Below are 27,042 nucleotides of genomic sequence, written 5' to 3' on the forward strand. Positions count from 1 at the left end.
ATAAGATACAATCTCTTGACTCTGCTAAAAATTGCAAAATTTAATGATACATGTCAGTGGCTTACCATATTTTTTATGAAATATTTCTGTGTTAATCTTAACCATCCTTAGTTTAGTACCTACTCTTAAAAACAACATTAAAAACCTTTTACATCATGATTATCCTTGGTCATATAAACTTATTGGGAAAAATATTTTGATCATTAAGTACCGCACCAGAAGGCTTAATTTAATCCTTAACTGCAAAGATCTGACACTAGTTATGACTGAATATCCAATGTCTCAAATCAACAACAGCAAGATTTTTCATACAATAGAGAGGGCAGTGTGAATGAGATTATAGAATTCTCGGTATGGTTTTTACTGAAAAAGTACATAATGAGCATCCTTCCTAGTAGTTGATGTGTAGTCCCTTTGATTTAATAAGAAATTTCTTCATGAACACACAGGAAATCAGGCGTAAAGAACTGAAATGTATAATATAACTGTTAAACAAGTGACATGACATTACACACATGGGATACAACAATTATAGAAATACATTTCAGAAAAAACTTAAAAGATATTCTAACCCCAGAGAGTATAAAGCAAATTTAAGAGAATAGAAATACGTGGCAAATGAGAGGGAGTTTTTTGCTCCCTCTTTAATTGCAGCAGTATTCTAGAAAACAATCCTCTTTGAATTTAGGGAGATAACAATGTTTTCCATGCCTTTGCTCTTCATTTTCTGAGGTACATAAAGTAGTAGAATAGACTTAAATTGACAATATTTTTGTTTATATATTATCTCTAAAAAAATCAATATTTTGCTTCATGCCATTTGAAAACTAATTGTACATAACCTAATGGAATTTACTTTTTTTTTTATTTGATTTGTAACTTGTAGAGAGTAGAAAAGTTGTCTGTTGTAAAATTAATTGGGATTGAAAAACTTTCTAAGTTGTAATGACTAACCAGGTTTTTTTTTTTTTTTTTTTTGCAGTTGATTACTATTAGGATTTATATCAAGCATGAGAGATTCTATTATTATTATACTGGTATTAAAACAGTAATAGCCCTCCTCAAAATTTGTGTCCATAAGCATGTTTGGGTATTTGTCATTCTGCTATTTCAGGTTTACGTATATTCGGACCACATTTTACAAGCATATTTACCTCTGTCCTTAATAAAACAATTCACACTGGGAGTGAAATTCAGTATCACTATGCCTAACACTTTTGCAATTAATTCATCAATGATTTGTAACAGTTATTTGATATCAAGGAAATGATCCAAGCCTTGGAACATTTAAGTCATTTTCCTCAAAAACTAGGAGTCATCTTTTGCCAAGAATGAATGAATTAGAATATCAAAGTGTTCATGGGTTTGCAGAAATTCAGAAATAATGAAGTTCAAATGGATTCTCTATTCAAAAAAATGATCTCATCCTTATTGATAACAAAATTTCAGTAACACTAGTGACATTTTACATTAAATCTTTAAAATATAGCAAAACAGACAGATGCATATTCTATGTAGAGAATAAAACAGTTGCAACACATTCTTTTCATAAGAAGTCTCTCATTTGTGTTATTAACACATAATGAGGTGAGAAGTTGACGCTTTGCTCCATAAGATTGGCAGGCTTTGGAGACAAATCTTTCTTTACCACTTGTCCTAGGAAGGTAACCATACTCCATCCAGACCTCTCAGAAGGGCTCGAGAATTAACATGTTGAAAGCAATGCATACAGTCTGCTATTCCATCAACACGGTTTCTTGCAAGTACTGGTGTGTGTTTGTTTTCCTTCCAGGCAATGATCATTCTTAGAAACTATCTGCTCCCACAAGACTTAGCCTTTAGTCAGTGTACGTAAAATTGGAGTTTTAAAAGTTTTAGTTAGAAACTCAAGTCATCCAGGTATCCGTAAAACTACACAAGTGCTTTAAAACCAGTCTTCTCTCACACTGTGCTGGTCATGCAGAACAATTGGTTCATAAACCATTATCTCTTTGAATAAGATGACACTGAGTGATGTTCCACATTCATACTCAGGCTCTTCTTTCAGACCTCCAACCAGGTTGACAGGAGTGATGACAATGGTCCCTGTGGCAGATACCTGTGCAGTAAAATACTTAATTTTGCGTGGGCTAATTAGCAGGTGCCAGGTGGTTATTTGGAGCAGGGGTTCTCAAATTTCCAGGTGTTTTGGGAAAACCTGTAGGGTTTGTTAAGACACAGAGTCCTGGGTGCCACCCCCAAAGGTTCTGATTCAGCAGATCTGAGATTGCATGTCTAGTAATCTCTTAGGTGAGGCTGATGTTGATGGTTCAGAAACTGCATTTTGAGAATCAATGATTTAGAGCAAAGGCATCTTGACTTCTGAGTCTGTTCTTAACAGGCAGTCATACAATGACTGCCTCTCTGAGCCTCTTTCTCTTTCTCTCTGTCCTTCAATCTCTCTCCTTAAATGATAAAGAACTAGAATATATTACAATCTATAATTCAGCTCTTATTCTCTGATACTACTTAGGCATTGAGGCATATTATCAATATTAGTTAAGGGATCCTCAAACTGTTTAAGATGTTAGCTCCCCTCACAATCTGAATATTACAACACTCCTCTCATGCAGCATAAACAAGAAAGTTCTCAAATGTACAAAGGGAAAGGAGGAGAGAGTTATAACACTTTGCTTTTGTCATTATCTTTCTGATAATTAGGAATATAATTTCAATAAACCTTGTCTGTGAGGGTTGTTTTTTGCTTTGAGTAGGAAAAAAGCACAAGGTAGCCCCCAATTTTAAAACAGGAAAATGACTTGTGGACAATTTGCTTGTGTTTTCTTTTGGAAAGTGATGGGTTGGAAAATAGCAGGCAATGAATGAGATAATTTTCAGTGTCTATAAAAATCTTTCTTAAATATTATGCTCCACATCTTTTGTTTCAATAAAAATAAGGATACCTGTTGCTGTCATGCGAGAAGAGCAACTTTCATGAACATCTCTTACTTTCAATTCAATTTTCAAGTGAATATTTGAATTAGAAGCATTTTGAGGAGGGACAAGGTGGAAATACTCAGTGCTTTGGATCACAGCTCTCACACTTGTACAAAGTACGCCAAGTGGCTAGTTCTTTGTGTGTGAGTCAGGAACCAGCACTTCCCTCCTAACTACCTGCAGGCCTGCACGGAATTTGCTGACATCAACCATGTCACTGTAATGAATCAGAAACAAAACAGGACAACTTTACTGCTCACATCCCATGTTGGTTGCTTCACTGCTCCACCCACGTTTGAATCTGCCCCCCAGAATGCTTTGCTGTCCTGTAAACTCTATCAACATGTGTCCCTCAGTAATCGAGAGCTCTTGTGAAGGCACGTGTACATCCGTCTCTACCTCATTCTCCAGCACCTAGCACAGTGGGTACTTGTATTTGATTAATGTTTATGAAGTTCAAATAAATGCAAATACTTATCATCACATCTCCATGACAGTAGTAACTGTCCCCATATGTGACGTAGTAGTCCACTACTCCTTTGTAAATTGCATTCTTATTTTAATCCAGCGAGGCCAACTGTGACATTTTTATGGGTTCTACCCATAAAAGAATTTTACCATATTCTCAAATATTGAAGTCTTTTCTTAGAGATGGAGATTGTTAGTATTTGTAGTTACTCCAAAATTGTTATGTTAATAATCTTACTGGCCATATGTTGAGATGAGAAATGTGAGCAATGGTAAGGTTACAAACCTGAGACAATTGTGTAAATGGGTGATCAAATGAATGGAAATTAAAGTTTAATAGTATATATTTTTGAATAGTTTTGAAAGATAGCTTTTGATTACCTAATATAATATGCTATTTTGTATATAAATATTCTCTCAGATGTCACATCATAATGACAGTCTTTTGTAATTTTTTTTTAAACTATGAAATCAGCTAACATGACTGTTGTGAATTCAGAGTTAGTAATTGCTACTTCTTTTAAAAGAAAATCATTGGATTACTCTTGGTAATTTTTTGCAACAAAGCTGAAAGTGAGAGAGTAAAATAACAATTAAAATTAAAAATATTCAAACATTTAATTGACACAAATTATAAGACATAAAGCTAAAAGTGAATAGCCTAAAATTCAGTTGAAAGTCAAACTTCTAACATGTTTAAATCAAAAGTTGAGAAATTATTTTAAACTGACTTTTCTTTTTATTTCCAAAGAGTAATAGCTTAAAAAGAGAAAGAAGGAAAGAGAGAGAGAAAGAAGGAAAATTCTTAAAAATTTTTCAACAAAGTAATTTTAGCTTCAAATCATTAGGATAATAAAGTTTGTGTGTACAGAGATTTTTTAAAAAAGAATAGTTTTACCCAGATATCCCTGTCCTATGAATGAAAATTCTACCAGCTTTGAAGTGGCCCTACTCCATTGGCTGCTGGGAGTGTGCTTATGCTGGTGAGCACAACTTGCTCTGAGAGTTTTGATATGTTGTCAAAGTTGCTGATCTGGGTGGTCAGAGACTTCCGGCTTTCTGTGCTCGTTCGGCCCCGGGTGAGCCGGTCCTCCTGGCGATGATGAACTCCAAGGCAACAGCAAGAAAACGCAGCTTTAAATTCCTCTCGAAACTTTCCTGGCAAACCAGGGAGAATGAAAGGAAAAAGAATTACACATAAATAGCGTTCAACAAATCATGAATAGGATATAACCCAGTAGCTCCCTTGAGCCAAACCAACAATGAGGTACAACATTTTGCAAAAAGGGGGAAATAGGAAGAGGAAATTGGGTTACTGGAAGTTTGGTAGACTCTTGAAACAAAAAGGTATTTCCATAAAATAATGTAACTGCTTTTCATGTGTGATGTTTGGAGTTGGTTTCTTTTCTTTAGAGTCAAACCTTCTACATTTGTGATTGTGGGTTTTTACAGATAGCTGTAAAGAAAGTGATCATTAGTAGGAGGTCCAGAGATATTTAATAATTTCAAAAATGATGAAACCTGTGTTTATAGCCACGACAGTACAGAAATTACCCCTGCACTGGACTCTGAAGAAACTGGTCTACTGACACACTCAGTTCAACAAAGAATCTAGAATAAAAATCTTAACATATATAGAAAATTTCTTAAAGTTTCATAATCTGCATGAGGCAGAACAAAAAACAGAAGAAAAAAATTACCTACTTTAGAAGTTATTTCTTGCCTTTAAATCACTGACATGAAATTGGAGAAGTATGAAAATGAAACAGTCACCTTTTTAAGGATAAATGAACAGGATGGGAAATCATCATTTCTCTTCTCTGAGCTTCCATCACCAGAGCAGGTGATTGAGTGATTACATGAGAAGTGAATATTCAAGGGACTTGGACAATTGCAGGCACATCCCAGGTCTCCACGGGTTCCAGCCACCTTCCCTGCCTTAATCCACCCCATAAGCGCACTTTGACTTGTGGCCTTGACTTCAAACACTTCTCCCTGTAACTTTCTAGGAAGTTTGATCTGCTTAGTGCAAGGCTCAGGGCTTTAGTCATCTCTAATCCCAAAGCAACAGCTTCTTCATTGCTTCCAAAGCCACAGTTCCACATGGCCCCTCGACCCCTCAAACCTAGCACAGGAGCAGTGAGTTGTCTCTGGTTATCTCCGATCTAATGCTGTCTTCATTCTGGAGACAGGGGCTGGGTGTGGCAGGGGAAGGCAAGAAAAGGGGCAATTCAATACAAAACAAACCCCACATATATATCACCTGAGTCTCTGAAAGGTGAAATAAAGCAGGTTTATACATATTTATATATAGGGTATATATGCCATAATTGAGGAAAAAACAATGAAAATTGTTTAAAAAAATCTAATTAACTGGTCATTTGTCTTCTTCTTCTCCTTCTTCTTCTTCTTCCTCTTTTTAAAATAACCCATATAACCTACAAGGCCAAAGATGAAGTTGGAAAATACACATACTTTATTAAGTACACAGTAAAATAATTTGCTAAAATTATCATATATTTGGAGATAGCAATGAAACAGAAATAGCCAACTGGTTAGAGAAGAAGACAGTGTACAGATGTAGCTAATCAAAACACAATTCTAAAGGTCAGTCAGGCAAAATGTTTATAAATAAAACAACTAGTTAAATGATTTTTACAATTACATTGGTTTCATACACCGAGAAAGATTAAATCAGTTACAGATATATGTCTGTGTGTGTCATTTAGCTTGTATGTTATTTAGAAGTAAAGTCATTTTTTGTGGTCAGTGAGAAATCTTGAGATAACCCCAAGAGATGTTACTCACAAGAGAAATGTAAATGTAGAAAAATACCCAAAAGTGGAAGGGTTCCAGTTCAATCTCAGTGAGGCAATCTCAGTGTTGGCAAAGGAAAAAATATAGCAAGTCTGTACTACTTTCAGACAAAATTATTTTACATGGTGGTAAATCATAAATTTAATGTATGGCAAACAGGATTCTGTGTTCTTCAATTTTCACAATTTTCACTTTCCTCCTACTCAACATTTCTTTTAAATTTTGTGGGAAAATGCCTTGGATGATTTTCTCTGATGAGTTAGGTAACATTTGCTCTCTCTCATAAGGGCAAAACCTCAAGTCAAATTAGATCTGGGGGAAAAAATCTCATTGTAGAGCAATTAAGCTCTTCACACATTTCAAGAGTGTTCAAAACCTTCTGGTCATTGATCCCTCATCCTTGGTAAGGATTGTGGCTTACATGGAAGGAACAGTTGACAACTCACCACTGAGAAAATTATAAATAATTGGGTTCGCAGCACTATTGGCATATACAAGCCAATGTGAAAATGTAAACCAGGCATACACAGTCTCTCTGTCTTCTGTGTGGGTAAACATGCCAAATACTCTGTAGGAAAAACAAAACAAAACAAAAAACAATCACTGGAAATCCAGTGTGATTTTGAAAAGTACATTTCAAATAATGAAATTCCTGGGTGAATGCAGCCCTTGATGGAAGCTGCCTATTTAACTCCTGTCCTCCTCTGCAGCAGGCACTGGTTTATGGTGCCATATTGGGTTTAGAAAAATGTCGGTACCTGAACAAAGTCTCCATGGCACAATTAGCAAGTCAAAGGCAAAATCAAGCAGGAATGATCTCTCTTTCCTTTAAACAACAAGTGCAATACTATTTCTGGTGAGTAAGAGAACAGAAGTCAAATATATTTCTATGTCCCTTCTTTTGTTTCGTTTCTAAATACAATTGAACAATGTTTGTTACTACTCCATTTTGTGTGTCATTTAAAAAGCCTCCTAAACTGCAGTCTTTGAGTCTTTCTTCCTACCTGCCTTTGTGCACTAACCAAAGTATCACATTTTTTTTCAACTACCATCTTCCCAGCCTTCTTGAAATTTGAATTCTGGGACTTCATTACAGTCAGAGGGAAACTAGTTTTCTGTAGGCAAAGTTCTGGTAACTTCTTAAAATACATGAGTTTTTAGTATTTTTTTTTTAATTTTTTTATTTTTTCAGCATAACAATATTCATTATTTTTGCACCACACCCAGTGCTCCATGTAATCCGTGCCCTCTACAATACCCACCACCTGGTGCCCCCAACCTCCCACCCCCCACCCCTTCAAAATTCTCAGATCGTTTTTCAGAGTCCATAGTCTCTCATGGTTCACCTCCCCTTCCAATTTCCCTCAACTCCCTTCTCCTCTCCATCTCCCCTTGTCCTCCATGCTATTTGTTATGCAACACAAATAAGTGAAACCATATGATAATTGACTCTCTCTGCTTGACTTATTTCACTCAGCATAATCTCTTCCAGTCCCGTCCATGTTGCTACAAAACTTGGGTATTCATCCTTTCTTTTTACTTTTTCTTTTTTTTTTTTTTTTTACAGCATTATAAACATATATTTTTATCCCCAGGGGTACAGGTCTGCGAATCGCCAGGTTTACACACTTCACAACACTCACCATAGCACACACCCTCCCCAATATCCATAACCCCACCCCCTCTCCCAACCCCTTCCCCCCATCAACCCTCAGTTTTTTTTGTGAGATTAAGAGTCACTTATGGTTTCTCTCCCTCCCAATCCCATCTTGTTTCATTTACTCTTCTCCTACCCCCTCAACCCCCCATGTTGCATCTCCTCTCCCTCATATCAGGGAGATCATATGATAGTTGTCTTTCTCCGATTGACTTATTTCGCTAAGCATGATACCCTCTAGTTCCATCCATGTCGTCGCAAATGGCAAGATTTCATTTCTTTGGATGGCTGCATAGTATTCCATTGTGTATATATACCACATCTTCTTTATCCATTCGTCTGTAGATGGACATCTAGGTTCTTTCCATAGTTTGGCTATTGTAGACATTGCTGCTATAAACATTTGGGTGCACGTGCCCCTTCGGATCACTACGTTTGTATCTTTAGGGTAAATACCCAGCAGTGCAATTGCAGGGTCATAGGGTAGTTCTATTTTCAACATTTTGAGGAACCCCCATGCTGTTTTCCAGAGTGGTTGCACCAGCTTGCATTCCCACCAACAGTGTAGGAGGGTTCCCCTTTCTCCGCATCCTCACCAGCATCTGTCATTTCCTGACTTGTTAATTTTAGCCATTCTGACTGGTGTGAGGTGATATCTCATGGTGGTTTTGATTTGTATTTCCCTGATGCCAAGTGATGTGGAGCACTTTTTCATGTGTCTGTTGGCCATCTGGATGTCTTCTTTGCAGAAATGTCTGTTCATGTCCTCTGCCCATTTCTTGATTGGATTATTTGTTCTTTGGGTGTTGAGTTTGCTAAGTTCTTTATAGATTTTGGACACTAGCCCTTTATCTGATATGTCATTTGCAAATATCTTCTCCCATTCTGTCAGTTGTCTTTTGGTTTTGTTAACTGTTTTTAGTATTTTTATTTATTATTTTAAACTCTGAAAAATATTTCATTATTTTACCCTTAAACATCATTTTTAAGATTTGTTCCATGCTCAGAAATATCTCATCTTTCAAATTTAATCCACTAGCCAATATCAGGTAGCTGGTAACTAACAACTCAATAAATTTTACAGGCTGAAGATGATAATGCATTTCCTGCACGATCCTGCACCATTGATTGTGTAATTTGATTACATGACGGTGGCCATGATAGAAATGCATTTCTGGAATCAAGTGACCCTCTGTGGAGTACTGGAGCTTTATAAAAATATGATATGGAGTGGAATAACCTGGACAAATGGAATTAATGGTATGTTCTGACCCTCTAGCATAATATATCTTTGAAATCCTAGACAAACCAGAATTGCTTTAAAGAAGTTGGTTTTAACTAGTCAGGCAAAAAATTGTTTTAAGGAAGAGTTTAGGAATGTCTTAGTAAGAGAAAGGAAATACAAGCATAACCTATAAGGGCAGACACAGAGGTAAGCATTTGAAGAAAAGGAGTGTTTTTCTCAAATTTTTCTCAAGTCTTGTGGAAAAGAGCAGAATGCTCAAAAAATTGAAAATATTTTAACGTAGACTTTCTTCCTAGCTATTTATTTTCATTGGAAATGGAGGTCTTTAACTTAAAAAGAAGAGAACTATTACGGACAAGTAGATATTTGGAACTAGCTAAAGGACCCATCTAAGTGGCGAGATTCAGGGAATCCCAATGAGCAGTCCAGAGAGTAGTAGATACTTTTGTTGAATTTAGACTGAGTACCATAAAAGTACAAAGAGTTAAAAAAAAAAAAAAAAAAGGAGAAAATCATTCAGTATCATAGCATGTTTAAAAGGTTCTTAAGAATAGAAAACAGCATCTAGCCCAAGACCAGAATAAATTCGTATGGGATTTCTGTAATCAAGAAAAATAAGACTGAAATTATGAAAAGCTATGGAGGGCAAAGTAGCTTACAGTTTCTTGTGAGCCAGTACCTATCTCACGGCCCCATGCTGCTGAAAATCTCATGCCTTTAAGACTGCATCTGTTCTAAATAATACTACTAAACAAAAGTTCATTTTCCATTGGAAGACTTATTAAGCAATCTGAAACAAGGGCCAAGAAGAATGAGAAATCTTTGTAGCTGGTTATACCACCTTTAGTGTGTGACTCCAGCCAAAGCTGCTGCTCTCCAGAGTCTCCAGCTGTGAGGAATATGATATTGACTCTGAATCAGGGAAAAGTGAGAAGAGCAATCCTAGTTTAAGTTCGAAGCCTATTATAAACAAAATTACTATTACCTTGGGGCCAGTCTGTTTGCAACAGTTATGATAATTCCCAATAAAGTTGGCTGGCTGTGAAGTTCATGTGTACCACAGCCCCTGCATTGGCTGTTCCTGTCGGTCCATTGTTTTAACTTAACAGTGTATCTGCAGCCTAACAAATAACACATTTTCTCTCACTGAAAAGTTACATGCTAATTTTTATTAATAGTCATCCTGAGCTCTTGATTCAGTGACTTGAAGAAATGGCTTTGTTCTCTCTAGTTAAAGATTCAAAACACAGTATGAGCCCTGATTCCATTTGTGTGTGTGTGCACTCACAAATGCCCCCTTTTCCCCCTTCCCCTATACATTTATTTTACTTCTGAAAAAATACCCTTTTAAATAAAATTAGTATAATTAATATACTAATTAGTATAACTAGAATGCTAAAAAAAAACTCTATCTTTTTTTTTTTATCTTTTAGATAGAATTGTGTCATAATTCCCTATGTATGAGAACAAAGTTTTGGAGAACCCCATTTGTTCTGATCAAAACAGAACTCTAAGCTGTAAATGAGGTTTTTTTCGTTTGTTTTGTTTCGCTTTTGGCTTCTGGGTTTTTTGTTTGTTTTTTGTTTGTTTACTTATTATTTTTGCATTAGAACTTTTTTTCCATCTAAGGCTCAGCAATTAGCTTGAAGAGGTCAGGGGAACATCTTTTTTGTGTCTGCCATTCAACAGAGAACTTCCACGGACAAGAGCATGTAGGGTCTGCACACTCTAAAAGGCTGTCCCAGTTACCTGTTAGGAACAACACCACAATGAGTTATCTGGCCTGACACTATCTAGGCAAAGGGCTTAGGTTTTTCTCTGGCTTAAGGAGGAAAAAGAAAAAAAAAGAATAAAAAAATAAAAACAAAAAACAAAAAACTTCTTCACAAGAACCAAGAAATGACAGCCACTTTATTTTCAAATAATAGGTGAACTTTACCTCTTGAGCACGTTGAGGATGCTAATTGGTAGATAGCAAATTGCAAACACCAAAAGCACAACCATTAGCATCCGGGCTGTTTTCCGTCTGGCTCGGATCTGCTTTATTTCAGCGGCCACAGCACTAATCCTGGACTTGGTCTGCTGTCCTGGCCCTCGAGGCTGTGAAGCAGGCTGCAGCGGCTTCCACTTTCTCTGAACTACAGATGATGTTCCAGGGATCTAAAGGGAGTAGAGACTCTTTATTGCCACCTGACTCAGGGAAGTTCCACTTCGGAGAAGCAACTAGAAGATACAGGAAGGAGAGTATTCTGAACGCCTGTGGCCTGGGGAGGCTTGAGAGCCTGTTTCCCCAAGAATGTCTGCTGAATGAAGTATGTTCTAGAGTAATACAGTTGAGTACTGAAAAGGAGTTTGGGGGGGAAAGAAGTTGAAATCCCATTTTTGTCAAGGTCTAAAGAGAGCTACAAATGGAAAAGATATCTCTTTATGAAAGAGAAGTTGTACATCCAGACAATGGAATATTATTCAGTGTCAAAGAGAGAAATGAGATATGAAGCCATGAAAAATAGTTAACTTAAATGCATATTAAGTAAAAGAAGCCAAACGAGAAGACTACATACCATAAAGTCTATAACAATATGACATCCTAGAAAAGGTAAAATCAGAGAGATAGTAAAAAGGTCAACGATTGCCTGGAGGTAGTGGGGGTGTGTGTTGGGAGGCTAATGGGCAAAGTACAGAGGATTCTTGGGGCAGTGAAAATACTCTGTATGATGCCATAATGATGGATACATGTCATCATACATTATATGATGCATTTGGAAACATTGTCTAAATCCATAGAATGTACATTAAGAGTGAACCCTTAGGTAAACTATAGACTTTGGATGATTCTGTGTCCATGTAGGTTCATCACTTGTAACAAGTGTATCACTTTGGTGAGGGATATGGATAATGGGGCAGTACTTCTTAAGTGGAGGTAGGAGACATTTGGGAAACCTCTGTATCTTCCGCTCCATTTTGCTGTGAACTTAAAACTGCTCCTAACAACAAAACAAAACAAGCAAACTAACAACAAAAGCCAGCTCTTACTTAAAAGGAGAGAGAAATAAAGCTGGCAAAGAAGAGCTGTAACAAGACAACCACCATATGATCTGATTAGGAATTCTGGTTCAGCTCAGACACCTCACTTTAGAGAGGGGAGACGTTAACAGGTAATTGCGAAAGTAACCTGAAAAGATTTTTTTCATGCATCAATACTGCCATCTGCTGCCACAGGGACAGATAGGACTTAGCTACCTAGCGCTTTTTAGTAGATTTTGTTTCTCAGGTTCAGTCAGTGGAAACCTTGAGTGAAGCAAATAAAAAAATAAAATATTCTCTGATCCTTGCTATTTATTCTTATGACATTGCTTGAAACCCATTTTGTGTTCCAGTCCGGCCTTTTAAAATGCATACAAACAGGGGTGCCGGGTATGGCTCCATCAGTTAAGCCTCTGCCTTCAGCTCAGGTCCTGATCTGAGTCCTGGGATCCAGCACCTCCCACCAACCCCCAACCCCTTAGGCTTCCTCAGTGGGGAGTCTGCTTCTCCTTCTCCCCTTACTCCTCCCCCCACTGGAGCTCACACTCACTCTTTCTCTTTCTCTCAAATAAATAAAATCTTTAAAATAAATTTAAAAAAATAAAATGCATACAAACACAGTGAGAATCCCTTGTGGTCTTACATTAACATTTCATATGGCTGGAATTTGTAACAACAGTTAAACAACTTGTACTTCTCCATTTCTTTTCAAAGTTATTTGATAATAGCAGGGAGTCCTTCCAAGTGTAATATTTTCTTAATTATAAGCTCATGAAGATTGATAGAGTTTAGTGAGCAAAACAATAAAATTCAGCATGCATAATTTTTTAAGAGGAAAATGTGCCAACAAGCACACCATAGCCCTGTGTTGGTTCTAACTAAGACTCTGTGGTCCTCTTTGTTGAGACTATTCAGCTGTTGCTTTTATCTCCGTGCTGCTGGCCAGGACAGATCCATGTGTTCCTTTGCTCTCTTAGAACGCACGTTGGATGGACTCTGCTGCTTTATACATCACAAGATCCAGGTGTGTTAGATAATCTTTGCAAGCAGAATTTTACTTTGATTTCTACACATATTAATATGGAGCCTTTTTTAACCATAACTATTCTCTCTCAAAAAGAAACAAATGAAGTTAATGAAAACCTGCCCTTACGTAGAAAAACATGTGACAAATTATCTCTCTTCTGGCTCTTTGTGTTCTTTTATGTAGACTGACTTTTTCATGTAGTGTTGGTCCTCTACGTTTTTCTTCTCTGTGTTACTGGTTGGGGGCTGAGGAGGCACTGAGAATGCTTTCTTCTCTGTGAGTTTCTTTTTAAATAGTCATTTTTAAAATAATTGAGGAGAAACTGCAATGGATGCTAGAAAGTTCCAGAAAAACTGTAGCATGAGTAACCCTATAAATGTCTGCTAAATGATCTTGAACTGTTTTCTAAATGATCTCTGAGAGATCATTTAAACTTTAGAAATTCTCTTATTCAGTGCTCCCCTGAAGGAATGAAACAATATCCTGCATCTAATTACTTCCTCAACCCTCAGAAACAAAGTTCCCATAAAGAGAAACTGCCACAGGGAGCATGCAATCAGAATTAAACACAAACAAATAAAACTAGTGATAATGTCCTCTTTTAGATGATGATCTAAAATAAGGATGGAAGATGTTTAATCTGAATTCATCTTGAGGAAACCCACAAATGTCCCCATTGATAAGCTGTATATGTCTAGAGAAGGTCAACCTAATGATAACAGAAATCGCTGATAGTAACTGAGCACCAGGAACTCTGCATAATCTTGAGTAATTATTAATGCATTCCTAAAAGTAGATTATTATAAACCCTATTTATAGATGATCAAGCAGACATTAAGAAAGTTAAAATATCCATGTCTACATCTAACAAGTCAGAATTGGCTCTGTATGACTGCAGAGCTCATCTTTTCCCATTCTGATGTAAGGTTTCCACTTATAAACTTCAACACAATGTGTTATGGAAGACAGTAAATTTTTAAATATGTGCCTAGTTACATGAAATAATAATCATATTAAAGGGCATTGAGAAATCCAGCCTGGGAGGCTGTCCACGTAGAAAGGTCTTCCCCTGCCATCTCAGGAAGGATTCAACAATCCAACTGTGTAAAGCGTGTGTGTGCGCACATGAGCACGTGCACACACACACACACTTCACTTTTATTCCACTATTGTAAATAAACTTTAAAATAATCTTTGATACAAAAATACATCTTGGAAGAGGTCTTGCCACAATCATGAATTGGAGATATCTTGTAAATGATGGACCTTGAAACCTGCCCTTTCTTAAGCTGTGTTTGTGACTAGGATTAATTTATAAGAAAGGGAAACATGCTGCATACATTAAAAGAAGAATAGAGGATATTGTGAATAATGAATAAATTTTCAAACTTAAATGAGATGGATAAATACCTTGAAAAACAAAGATTACCAAAACTGACACTAAAGATTATCAAAATTGGCACTATGATTCCAAACCTTGTTAAACAAAAATTCCAGGTCCAGATAGGTTCATTAATGAATTCGGTCAAATAGTACAAAATAAATAATATCGATCTTATGCAGGCTCTTTCTGAAATTCAAAGAAACAATAATACTTTCTGAATAATTTTATAATACTACAGATATCCTAATAATCAAAGACATAACAACAAAAGAAAACACAGAGATGAAAAATTCCTTAAAATATATTATCAAATCAATTAGCGATATGCAAAAAGGATAACAAAATTCACTCAATAAATCAATTTGATTTATTCCAGCAATGTGGTGTTGATTTAACATTCAAAAATTAATCAATGTATCATATTAACAGAATAAGAGACAAAAATATGACCATCTCAATAAATAAAGGTGAAGCATTTTAAAAATTCAACACCTTTCCATGGTAAAAATTTCAGTAAACTAGTAAACTAGTAACATGAGGAAACATCACCCACCTGGTAAAGGGCATCTATAAAAAAGCCTTCAACTGTCATCCTACCTAATGGGAAAAGATGAGCACATTCTTTGAAGACTGAGAACAAAACAACAAAGTCTTTTCTCAACATTAGAATTTGAGTTTCTACTCAACATTAGCCAGTACAAGAACAGAAAAATAGATAAAGGGTACATAGATTGATTTTATTGGGGAGACATTATTGCTTACAAAGTAAATCCTAAGGAATTTCCAAAACTCTACTAGAACTAATCCCTGAATTTAGAAATATGCAGGACCCCAAATCAAGAGACAATCCCTTATATTTCTGTGATAAAATGATTTATGACATATGTTTCATGGTTCAGATGACCAAAATATATCTCCCAGATATATCTGGTGTTCATCTATAGTTCCTGAACATGCTTCGAAAACATAAAAGGTGAAATGGATGTCTTATTAATGAAAGTAACTTAAGATCAGGAACTAGTTGCCAGGAGGACCAACCATTAAAGGATGGTACCTTTCAGTCCCACCCCCTGACCTCTTGGAAGAAGGAAGGAGCTGGAGTTGAATCAGCTAACAGCCAAAGACTTAGTCAAGACTAAGTCATTATATAATGAAGCCTCTATAAAAATCCACAAGGACATGGGTTTCAGAGAGTCTCTATGTTGGTGAACATATGGAGATGAGTAATGAATGGCATACCTGGAGAAGACATGGAATCTCCTTGACCTGTGTATCTCTTTATCTGGCTATTGATTCATAACCTTTAACAAATCCTTTAATAAACTCATATCATCAAATTTTGAGATTTACAGTAAAGTCATATACATAATATTTATGTACATATATGGAATTGTGTGTATCTTGGAAAAAAGAAGAGGATCAGTCTGATAAATACAATTTTGGAAATCAACTCATTAAAAAAAAATGCTTGGAAAATATATCACCTAAAAAAATTCTATGCAGTTATGAAGGAACCAGTAAAAAGTCACTTAACAGCCAAGGAAGGGAGTATGAATATTCAAGGCAAAGAGAAGAAGCAAGACAGATACAAGGGCTATGGGAAAATAGTATGTAAACAGTGAAACCGTGAATGACATTATTCAATACTAGCAAATGACTAAGCAAGAAATCCCTAGGGAAACTTTTTTGGAAATCATTGATGAGTTTAAGTAGGAACTGTTTCAGTGTAGTGATAGGATTTGAGTAAGAATGAAGTGGGTTGAGAAATCAGTGAGGGTGGCAAGTGGTGAGAAAAGGAGCCAACAAAGGGAAATGCCATGAATTTTAGCTGGGAGGAGGAGGAAGAGCCAAGAGTTAAGTTAGTAACTGGAAGAGTATGAGAGTTAGGAAGATGTTTTTTCTTAGTACTTAAAAGTTCCTACTCCAGGAGGACAGATCTTCTTTATCTTTCTTCTATTCTTCAGCTCATTACCTATTTTACCATAATAGAGTACAACTGATACTTGGAAGGTGCTATCTCATATGAAGCGATAATCTCTACCTTTCTCTGTCTGGCAGGAAAAATGGGACTTTTTTCTAATTCCTTATACTACCATTTGAGAATGATGGAGCTCCAAGACCAAGTGACTTTTTTTTTTTTTCTGTTTAACTCTATGACCTCTTGACTTTTTTTTTTTTTTTTTTTTTTTAAGCCCTGGCAAGCCCTTTTAGAATTTAGATGAGCCTGCTCAGTCCACAAGATGAGGGTCGTAACTGTTTTATCTGTCCCATCTTTTGACTTCATTCTCAAAATAGAAAGCTCTACTTTCAGGTTCTATAGACACCCCTTATGGACTACAACTGACTACTACTGCCATCCATGATCTGCTCACCCAATCACCAAACTCAAGGCTCTTGTCCTTTGTCCATCCCCAGAATGTGTTGTCTCTCAACATTACTCCATCACACAATCAGCTCTTCTTTGTAGAAACTGGTTTCCCCTTTCCTTCCTGGAATCCAACAAATGGTTTTTACTGATTAGATCCTCTCATGCTTCTGTATTTCTATGGACCTTAAAATCTTTAATTACAACCAACCTTTGGACAGTTCCTCTTATAAATTCTCATTGCATCAACAAGTTGGATTGTGTTTACCCTTTTTTCCTTCCCCCGAGTTTGAGCAGGAGAATTTTGTAAAAGAATCGCCTCCATCTTTAATGTTTTTCTTATTTTAAAATGCCCATCATGTTTTGTTCTCTTTTTTTAAAAAAACAGATTTATTGAGATATATTTATATGTCATTAATTCACCTTTTAAGGGATACAGTTAAGTAGTTTTAGTGTATTAACAAAGTTAATCACAGTTATCACACTATCACTGCCTAATTCCAGAATATTTTCGTCACCTGGAAATTAAACTCCAAATCACTTCCCATCACTCCATCCTACTACCCTCTGTAACTACAAATCTTTCTGGTTCTAGCCTATTCTCTACATTTCATGTGAACAGAATCATAAAATACCTGGTATTTTGTGTCTATTTTCACTTAAGAATAATTTCAAGATTCATCCATGTTGTAGTATGTATCAATAGTTCATTACTTTTCATAGCTAAATAATATTCCATTGTGTGCATATACTACATTCATTCATCCATTAGTGGACATTTGGTTTATTCCCACTTTTTGGCTACTATGTATAATGTTGCTGTGAACAATAATGTGTAAGTTTTTACGTGGACACATTTTCAGTTCTCTTGGGTATGTACCTAATGATTAAACTGGTAGGTCACATGGTAATCCTTAAAGATTTTGAGGAATGGCCAAACCATTTTCCAAAGTAGCAGCATCATTTTCTACTTTCACATTTTTTCCATTTTCCAGCCATATAATGAGAGTACTAATTTCTTCACATTCTCAACACATTAGAGTACTAATTTCTCCACATTCTTTCTCCACATTTCTCCACATTCTCACCAATCCCCAAACTCAAGAGAGTACTAATTTCTCCACATTCTCACAAAGATAAGTAATTATCTTTTTTTTTTTTTAAAGATTTTTTATTTATTTATTTGTCATAGAGAGAGAAGCGAGAGTGAGCACAGGCAGACAGAGGCAGAGGCAGAAGCAGGCTCCCTGCCAAGCAAGGAGCCCGATGTGGGACTTGATCCCAGGACGCTGGGATCATGACCTGAGCTGAAGGCAGCTGCTTAACCAACTGAGCCACCCAGGCGTCCCAAGTAATTATCTTTTTAAAAAAAATTATTTCAGCCATCCTGTTGTGTGTAAAAAGATATCTCACTGTATGTTTAATTTCCATTTTCCTGGGGCACCTGGGTGGCTCAGTGGATTAAGCCGCTGCCTTCGGCTCAGGTCATGATCTCAGGGTTCTGGGATCGAGCCCCACATCGGGCTCTCTGCTCAGCAGGGAGCCTGCTTCCTCCTCTCTCTCTGCCTGCCTCTCTGCCTACTTGTGATCTCTCTCTCTGTCATAAATAAATAAAATCTTTAAAAAAAAATAATTTCCATTTTCCTAATAATTACATTTTGTCATGTGTATATTGACCACTTGTTCATTTTCTTTGGAGAAATGTTTATTCCAATCTATGCCTACTTTTAATGGGTTATTTCTTTTTGTTGTTGAATCAGAAGAGTTCTTTATATATTTAAGATATGTCTTTTATCATATATGTGATTTGCAAATATTTTCTTTCATTCTGTGAGTTGCCTTTCACTTTCCTCATGGTAACCTTTGAAGTACAAATGTTTTTGTTTCAATAACATCCAATTTATCTACTTTCAATTTTTTTTTGCCTGTGTTTTTGGTGCCATTATCCTAAACCAAAGCATAATGATGTCTGACCACAGGCATATAATGAATGTGTTTTCTTCTAAGAGTTTCATACCACAGATGGCCTCTGACTTACTATGGTCTGACCTATGATTTTTAAATTTATGATGGTACAAAAGTAATATACATTCAGAAATTGCACTTTGAATTTTGAATTTTGATCTCTTCCTAGGCTGGTTATTGTGGTATGATACTCTCTGATGATTCTGGGCACTGGCAGTGAGTTGCAGCTGCCCATCAGACAGGAACTCATGAAGGTAAACAATTGATACATTTACAACCATTCTGTTTTTTACTTTCAGTACAGTACTTAATAAATTATGTAAGATGTTCAACATTTTATTATAAGATAGGTTTTGTGTTAGACGATTTTGCCCAAATGTAGACTAATTTAAATTTTCTGAACACATTAAAGTAGTTTAGGCTAAGCTATGATGTTCTATACAGGTTAGGTATATTAAATGCATTTTTGACTTACATTATTTTCAATTTATGATGGGTCAATTGGGATATAATGTCACTGTAAGTTGAAGATCTGTATTAGTTCTTACATCTAAGTCTACAATAAACTTTATATATGGTGTATGATGTCCAATTCCATTCTTTTGAGTATACAGAGATGTCCCAGCCCCATTTGATGACAAGACTATGATTTTCCCCATTGAACTGGGATGACAGTTTTGTCAAAAATCAATTAACCATAAATATAAGGGTTTATTTCAAGACTTTGAATTCTATTTCATTGATCTATATGACTATCTATTTGCAAATACTACACTATCTTGATTACTCTAGCTTTATAATAAATTTTGACATTGAGAAGTGAGTTTTCCAACTTTGTTCATCTTTCTGAAGATCATTTTGGCCATTCCTGATTCTTTGCATATCCATATTGATTTTAGTACTATTTGCCAATTTGTTCAAAAACAAACAAACAAGACAGCTGGGTGTTTGATAGGGATTATGATGAATCCATACGTCAATTTGAGGAATTTTTCTATCTTGACAATATTAGGTCTTCCAATCCATGAACATGAAATGTCATTTCATTTATGTAGTCCTACTTTAATTTTTAAATGATGTTATGTGATTGTATATGTTCTATATTTCTTCTATTAGACTTATTGCTAAATGTTTTTTAGCAACTCTTAGCAACTCTTTTTAGAGATGTTTGAAATGGAACTCTTTTGTTAATTCCATCTCTGGATTGTTCTTTGATAGTTTATAGAAATGAAATTAATTTTTATCTATTGATCTATTATTTTCAAAACTGGCTGAACTTGTTTTTAATTTTTTTGCATGTGGATTCTTTATGATTTTCTATATACAGTAAGTATCATGTAATCTACAAATAGAGTTAGTTTACTTTTTACTTGTCAATCTTGATGCATTTTATTATTATTCTTAATATTATTTCTTGAATAACTGACCTGGATAGTATCTAGTTCTATTCAATCTTAAACAGAACTGATAAGATCAAACATCCCTATCTTGTTCCTGATCCTAGCAGGGGAATATTCAGTCTTTCACTATTAAATATGATGTTAGCTGTGGGGTTTTGTAGATTTTATTATCACATCGAAGAGGTCTCTTTTATGCCTATTTGGTTAAGTGCTTTTATCTTGAAAGGGCGTTGTATTTTGTCAAATGCTTTAGCTGCATTTATTGAGATGATCATGTCACATGGGTTTTGTCTTTTTTAATATTGTATGACTCTTCTTGATTTTCATATATTAAACCCACATTGCATTGGTGAGCTAAATCACACTTGGCCATCATGTATAACTTTTTTTACATATTGGGTTTTGTTTGCTAGCATTTTGTTGAGTATACTACCCTATATTCATAAGTATATTAGTTTATAGTTTTCTCATGATATCTTTGTCTAGGTCTAATAGTAGCATACTACTATTACTTATGGAATGAGGTAAAGAGTATTCTTTCATATTCTGTTTTTTCAAAGAGTTTGTGAAGGTTTGGTGTCAATTATCCTTTAAATATTTGGTAAAATTTAACAGTGAAGACACTTGTGCTTTTTCTTTGGGAAATTTCTTTATTACTAATTTAACCTCTTCACTTATAATAGGTCTATTCAAATTTTCTAATCTCCTTTAGACAGTTTCAGTAGTTTGTGACTTTCTACGCATTTGTCCATTTGCTCTATGCTATCTACTTTGTTGGTGTACAGTTATTCATAGTATTCCCTTACTCTTTCTATTACTGTAACATCTGTGGTGATGTCCCTCTTTTACTTCTAATTTTAGTGATCTGAATCTTTTCTCTTTTTTCTTGTAATTATCTCTTATCTTTTCAAAGAACCAATTTTCAGTTTCACTGACTTTTATCTACTGATTTTTTTAAATTATTTATTAATTTTAGAGGGAGTGTGTGCAAGAGTGTAGGAGCGGTGAGAGAGAGAGAGAGAGAGAAGCAGACTCCCCACTGAGCTTAGAGCCTGATATGGGGCTCAATCTCACAAGCCTGAGATCACAAACCGTGCCAAAACCAAGAGTTAGGGATGCCTGGGTGGCTCAGTGGGTTAAAGCCACTGCTTTCAGCTCAAGTCATGATGCCAGGGTCCTGGGATCGACTCCCGCATCAGGCTCCCTGCTCAGCGGGGAGCCTGCTTCCTCTTCTCTCTCTGCCTGCCTCTCTGCCTACTTGTGACCTCTGTCTGTCAAGTAAATAAATAAATAAATAAAATCTTTAAAAACAAACAAACAAACCAACCAAGAATTAGTCTCTTAATTGCCTGAGCCAGCCAGGCACCCTGCCAAGATTTTATTTTTAAGTAATCTCTACACCCAACATAGGGCTCAAACTCACAACCCAGAGATCAAGAGTTGTGTGCTCCACAGACTAAGCCAGCCAGACACCCTGACTCTCACAGTTTTGGTAAGTTTCTTTTAATATTACTACAGCCACCTCAGCTTTCTTTCATTAGTGTTTGCATAGTAAACATTTTTCCTTACTATTTTACATTTAATCTATTTGTGTCTTTGAATATGAGATACATCTTTTGTAGATAGCATAGAACTAGACATTTTATGTTTGTTTGATCTATTCTGCCAATCTCTGGAGTGCTTAATTCATTTACATTTAATTATTGAATTGGATTATTTAATCGTTAATTTGATTATTAAAAAGGAATAATTTACATCTGTCACTTCACTTTGTTTTTATATATATTATGTCTATTTTGTTCCTCTATTCCCCCATTGCTGCTTTATTTTGTGTTAAATAAGTATTTTTTAAAGAGATTTTATTTATTTATTTGACAGAGAGAGAGATCACAAGTAGGCAGAGAGGCAGGCATAGAGAGAGGGAAGCAGGCTCCCCACTGAGCAGAGAGCCTAATGCAGCTGGATCCCAGGACCCTGGGATCACGACCTAAGCTGAAAGCAGAGGCTTAATGAACTGAGCCACCCTGGTGCCCAGAATAAGTATTTTCTAGTATACCATTTTCATATTCTTTTTTTTTTTCTCTCTTTCACTATAGTTTCTTGAATTCTTGAATATTTTCCTGGTGGTTGCCCTGAAAGTTACAATTAGCAGCCTAAATAATATTTGGATTAATGGTAATTTAATTTTAATAGCATATAAAAATTTTGCTCCAAGTTAGTTTCATTCCCATCTCCTTCTTTTGTATCACATCTTTACATTATAAGTTGAATCTTCACAGTTTTACAATTCTTGCTTTATGCTGTTATCTCTTAAGTCAAATGGGAGAATAAAAGTATTACAAAGAAAAATACATTTATACTCTCATATTTACCTATTAGTTACTTTTTTTTTTTTAAGATTTTATTTATCTATTTGACAGACAGAGATCACAAGTAGGCAGAGAGTCAGGCAGAGAGAGAGGAGGAAGCAGGCCCCCTGCTGCGCAGAGAGCCAGATGCGGGGCTCAATCCCAGGCCCCTGGGATCATGACCTGAGCCAAAGGCAGAGGCTTTAACCCACTGAGCCACCCAGGAGCCCCTATGTAGTTACTTTTACTAGTGTTCTTTATTTCTCTGTGTGAACTTGAGTTACCAGCTTTTGTTTCTGCCTCTGCAATTCCAGTTTGCTGTCTATTCCCTCACACTAGACTGACTTGTCATCACCTACCATTAATTATTTTAAGTTTTCTCAGAAGAATGTTGAAGAATAAAGAACAGTAGAAAAGACTGTGAGAAAAATTGGGACAGGAAAAGTTTTCAAATTTATACTCCCTAGTAAGTTGAAATTTAGTTCAGACTCAAATATCAGTTATGGTTTATGGTTCATCCCCAGTTCCTCCAACAGTACAGACAATATAGGTGCTTACCAAATGTTTTTGGAATGAGTTAACATGAGTTCACATGATGATTAAAATTTAAATGCTGAATTATCTGAGGTCCAGAAGTGGGAAGAACATTGTTATAGTCACATAAACTAAAATTAAGTGGGTCTAAAAAAGAAGACTTTTAGAGAAGAGTCTGTAGAATTTCCAGACTGACTAAATTCCCTGAGTCACATTGTCAAAAAAGAATTTAAGTAATTAATTGTAGCAAAGCACTGGTTAAGTCTTTTATTTTTTTATTTTTATTTTTTATTTATTTACTTTTTTAAAGATTTTATTTATTTATTTGACAGAGATCACAAGTAGGCAGAGAGGCAGGCAGAGAGAGAGAGGAGGAAGCAGGCTCCCCGCTCAGCAGAGAGCCCGATGCGGGGCTCGATCCCAGGACCCTGAGATCATGACCTGAGCCGAAGGCAGAGGCTTTAACCCACTGAGCCACCCAGGTGCCCCAGGTTAAGTCTTTTAATAAAGCTGAAAGTTCTTGAGAAAGTCAGACAAGGTCATACACTTTGCTCACTAATAATCTTACACTTACAATTCCAAAGTATATAACAGATTCCATGCATCTGTAATTTTAAGCAAATAGGATAGGCCCTCCATTTGATGGCTCGCTTGATTTAGCCAATGGCACACATAAGACTTTGGAACTCTGTTTATAGACATTAACAGTTGGAAATTGAGAGTTGCTCAAGCAGAATTCTACATAATCACCCATTTGGGGTTAATTTACTTTATAGTGGCTGCTAAAGCAAGCTCAGCTGAACTTGTCATTTTCCATTCCAATCTGTTTAGTAAATGTTTTTAGTTTTACAGCCCAAGCATTTTACTGCAAATCTTTTGGATCATATGGTTTATGCTAACCAGAACAATTCACCAAAAAAATATGGGTTATTTCTAAACCTGCAATACAATTTTGAATTTTCTTTAGAGTTTGAGACATGAAGAACTATAAGCTTAAATAATGGAGAAATAAACAGGGCGGAGTTTAGCAGTTATCTATTCAACATCTTTTTGGAATACTTTCTTAGTGCAAGACACCATGTTAAGTGCTGGGGATTCAATGATGAACAAGACAGATTTAGGTACCTCCAAAGAGTTTTAAAGTTATGTCAGTCTGTACATAAATGAATAAACAAATAAAAACTTCTATTATATGTAGTATACACTTACTAAAAAATATGGAAGTAGGGAATGATCTTAACACTGAACATTCCTGGTCAAAATCGCAAACTCAATCTAAAACATCTTCATTCCTCTATGCTCATTCAATGCTTTTTCTCTTTCAAGAAATTTTTCAAATTCCAATTTCTATGAATAGTAACTGGGTAAGTGGGAAATGGATTTCCCGATGTTCTCTTCTATCAAAGTGTTCCCAGAACTTTCTCTTATTCTTCTACTCACTTTTTTCTTATATTTATTGAGCAACTGGTATATTCTAAGCATATACAAATTGGAGGGATACAAGATGAAGGCTAGAGTGTACTGTCTTCAGCTTTAGAGTAGAGCAGATAGACAAATACAAAAGGTTATTATAATGTTACTGAAAAGTACTATGAAAATGGGGCACCTGAGTGGCTCAGTCAGTTAAGTGTCTAACTCTTGATTTAAGCTCAGGTCATGATCTCATGGTTATGAGACTGAGCCCCATGTGAAGCTCCATGTTTGGCAAGGAGTCTGCTTGAGATTCTCTGTTTCCCTTTCCCTCTGTTCCTTCCTCCTTTTGTACTCTCTCCCTTTCTTTCAATAAATAAATAAAATCTTTTTATTTTATTTATTTATTTTTTTAAGATTTTATTTATTTATTTGACAGAGAGAAATCACAAGTAGGCAGAGAGGCAGGCAGAGAGAGAGGAGGAAGCAGGCTCCCTGCTGAGCAGAGAGCCCGATGTGGGGCTTGAACCCAGGACCTGGGATCATGACCTGAGCCGAAGGCAGTGGCTTAACCCACTGAGCCACCCAGGCGCCCCAATAAAATCTTTTTAAAAAGTACTATGATAGAGATCTATTTAAGAAAGTAGTCACATTCCTGGATTCAACACATACTTGTTATTTTAGATCTATCGGCAGAATTAGTTGAAAGAACCGATAACAGCATATATTGTTAAGGTATTTTAATCAATGAGCACTTTCTCTGCTCTAGGCACTTGAATTAATTCGTCAAATAAGTGTAATAATTCTATGAGATATCTACCTCTACCCTAGTTTAAAATAATAAAAGAAAGGCAGAGAAATTTAAGAAATTGACAAAATTCATGCATCTACTAAGTTGTAGAGTCAGGATATAAACTCATGCAATCTGGACCTTGAGTCTGTGTTTCTGACTTCTTTGAACTATATCATTTGTGATTATTCACTCCTCAGCTTGCAAGAAGATTCCTATTGCTCTATGACTTGTAGCATCTTTCTGTAAGGGAAGGATTCTTTCCTTCGCCATGGTCAGGCTTAACCACATGGCTTGTTTTGGTCAAAGAAGTATTATTATTATTATTATTATTATTATTATTTTTGGTCAAAGAAGTATGAAAAGACTTAACATTATAGCAGTTCAAAGCAAAGATCCAAGAGATGTTGTATATTTCTTCCCACTTCCTTGCCCTTTCCCTCAGTCACAGCATGGCACATCCCAGAGAATACTGTTCCCTTAGTCTGAGTTCTGAAATAAGACAGTAAGTAGAGCACAGCCACAGCCCATCCTCACTACTGACATGGAACATGAGTGAGACACACTGTTGCTGCAAGCCACATGCATTGTTTTTGTTGTTTTTTAAGAGCAGAATAACCTAGCAAAAACTGACCAGTATAATAAAACTTACCAAGAAGTAAGTGCGATAGTAACAAACACCCTAAAATATGTGCTATCGTGGTCAGGGGAACAGCATTGAAGAAACTATCACTGGGATTGGGAAAATACAACTCGTGTTCTACAGTGGCACACATTTGTTACCTTAGTTGAAAAGACTGGGAGTTAGAATGATAGTAAGTATTGGTACTGACTGCATTTTAAAGGTTATAAAAGTAATTGTTGCTTTATAAAAATAAAGGAATAGAAACAATTTGGAATTATAAGATATACAAAGTTGAAAAATGCAACTATTGCCCGTATTCAACCAGTAAAAGATACCTTGAAAATTGCTTTGACTAAGAAACATTGAAGGATACCCTAATTAAGACTCTTCCTCAAACAAAGACCAGATAAAAGGTTAGTGAATTCTTTTTAATGAATTGAGGTATACCAGTAAATTCCATCAGTTGGATAAAATATATCAGAACAAACAGATTAAGGGCATGGCTTTCCATGAGCCTGATAAGCTCTAAGTACTAGCAGTAAGTTTACAGAAAGAGAGAGATACATCTCCAAGATATGTGGCATTTTAAGATACAATTTGTAAGTCCAAGAGGATGAGTTATATTCTTTGTCTAAACTTGGTGATTTACTTGGAATCATCAATGTTCAGCTTAAATGTTTCCTGCTTGCAATTAGGTACTCCTCTACCACACCTCCCTCTGATCACCAGCTTATATTTATTAAGATGACTTTCACTCTGCATCTGACTCTTTCCCTCCTCAAGTCTATGAATTCAACAATGAATTTGATAGGAGCTTTTAGCTTTTTATCAGATACACATGCAAAAGAAATACGATAAATATTTGATAAATGAATAACAGAGAATGAATATACTTGTTGATGTAGCAAGGTTATCTAACAAACTACAATACTCCCAAATCAGCATGATAAACTGTTTCTAAAAGTCAAAATTCTGCCTGATTCTCTACTGTGCTAAAAAAAAAAAA

At 35.8% G+C, this 27,042-nt stretch overlaps 1 protein-coding gene across 2 annotated transcripts in view; it reads right to left on the bottom strand.

The window, feature by feature from the left end:
* Positions 1-327: 327 nt before the first annotated feature.
* Positions 328-27,042, bottom strand: part of HCRTR2 (hypocretin receptor 2) — a 114,597-nt gene continuing 87,882 nt past the window's right edge. Inside the window, exons 5-8 of one of the 2 annotated variants that reach the window (XM_047733773.1) lie at positions 11,104-11,324; positions 6,708-6,829; positions 4,343-4,602; positions 328-2,098 (exon numbers count right to left, since the gene is read on the bottom strand). In XM_047733773.1, the coding sequence (XP_047589729.1) occupies positions 4,373-4,602; positions 6,708-6,829; positions 11,104-11,324 (573 nt within the window). In that variant the 3' untranslated portion in view covers positions 328-2,098; positions 4,343-4,372. Of the gene's footprint in view, positions 2,099-4,256; positions 4,603-6,707; positions 6,830-11,103; positions 11,325-27,042 lie in introns of those variants that run through there. The other variant, XM_047733772.1, reaches the window with a different exon arrangement.

The sequence above is a fragment of the Lutra lutra genome, chromosome 6 (genome assembly GCF_902655055.1).
Source record: "Lutra lutra chromosome 6, mLutLut1.2, whole genome shotgun sequence".
NCBI classification, from domain to species: domain Eukaryota; kingdom Metazoa; phylum Chordata; class Mammalia; order Carnivora; family Mustelidae; genus Lutra; species Lutra lutra.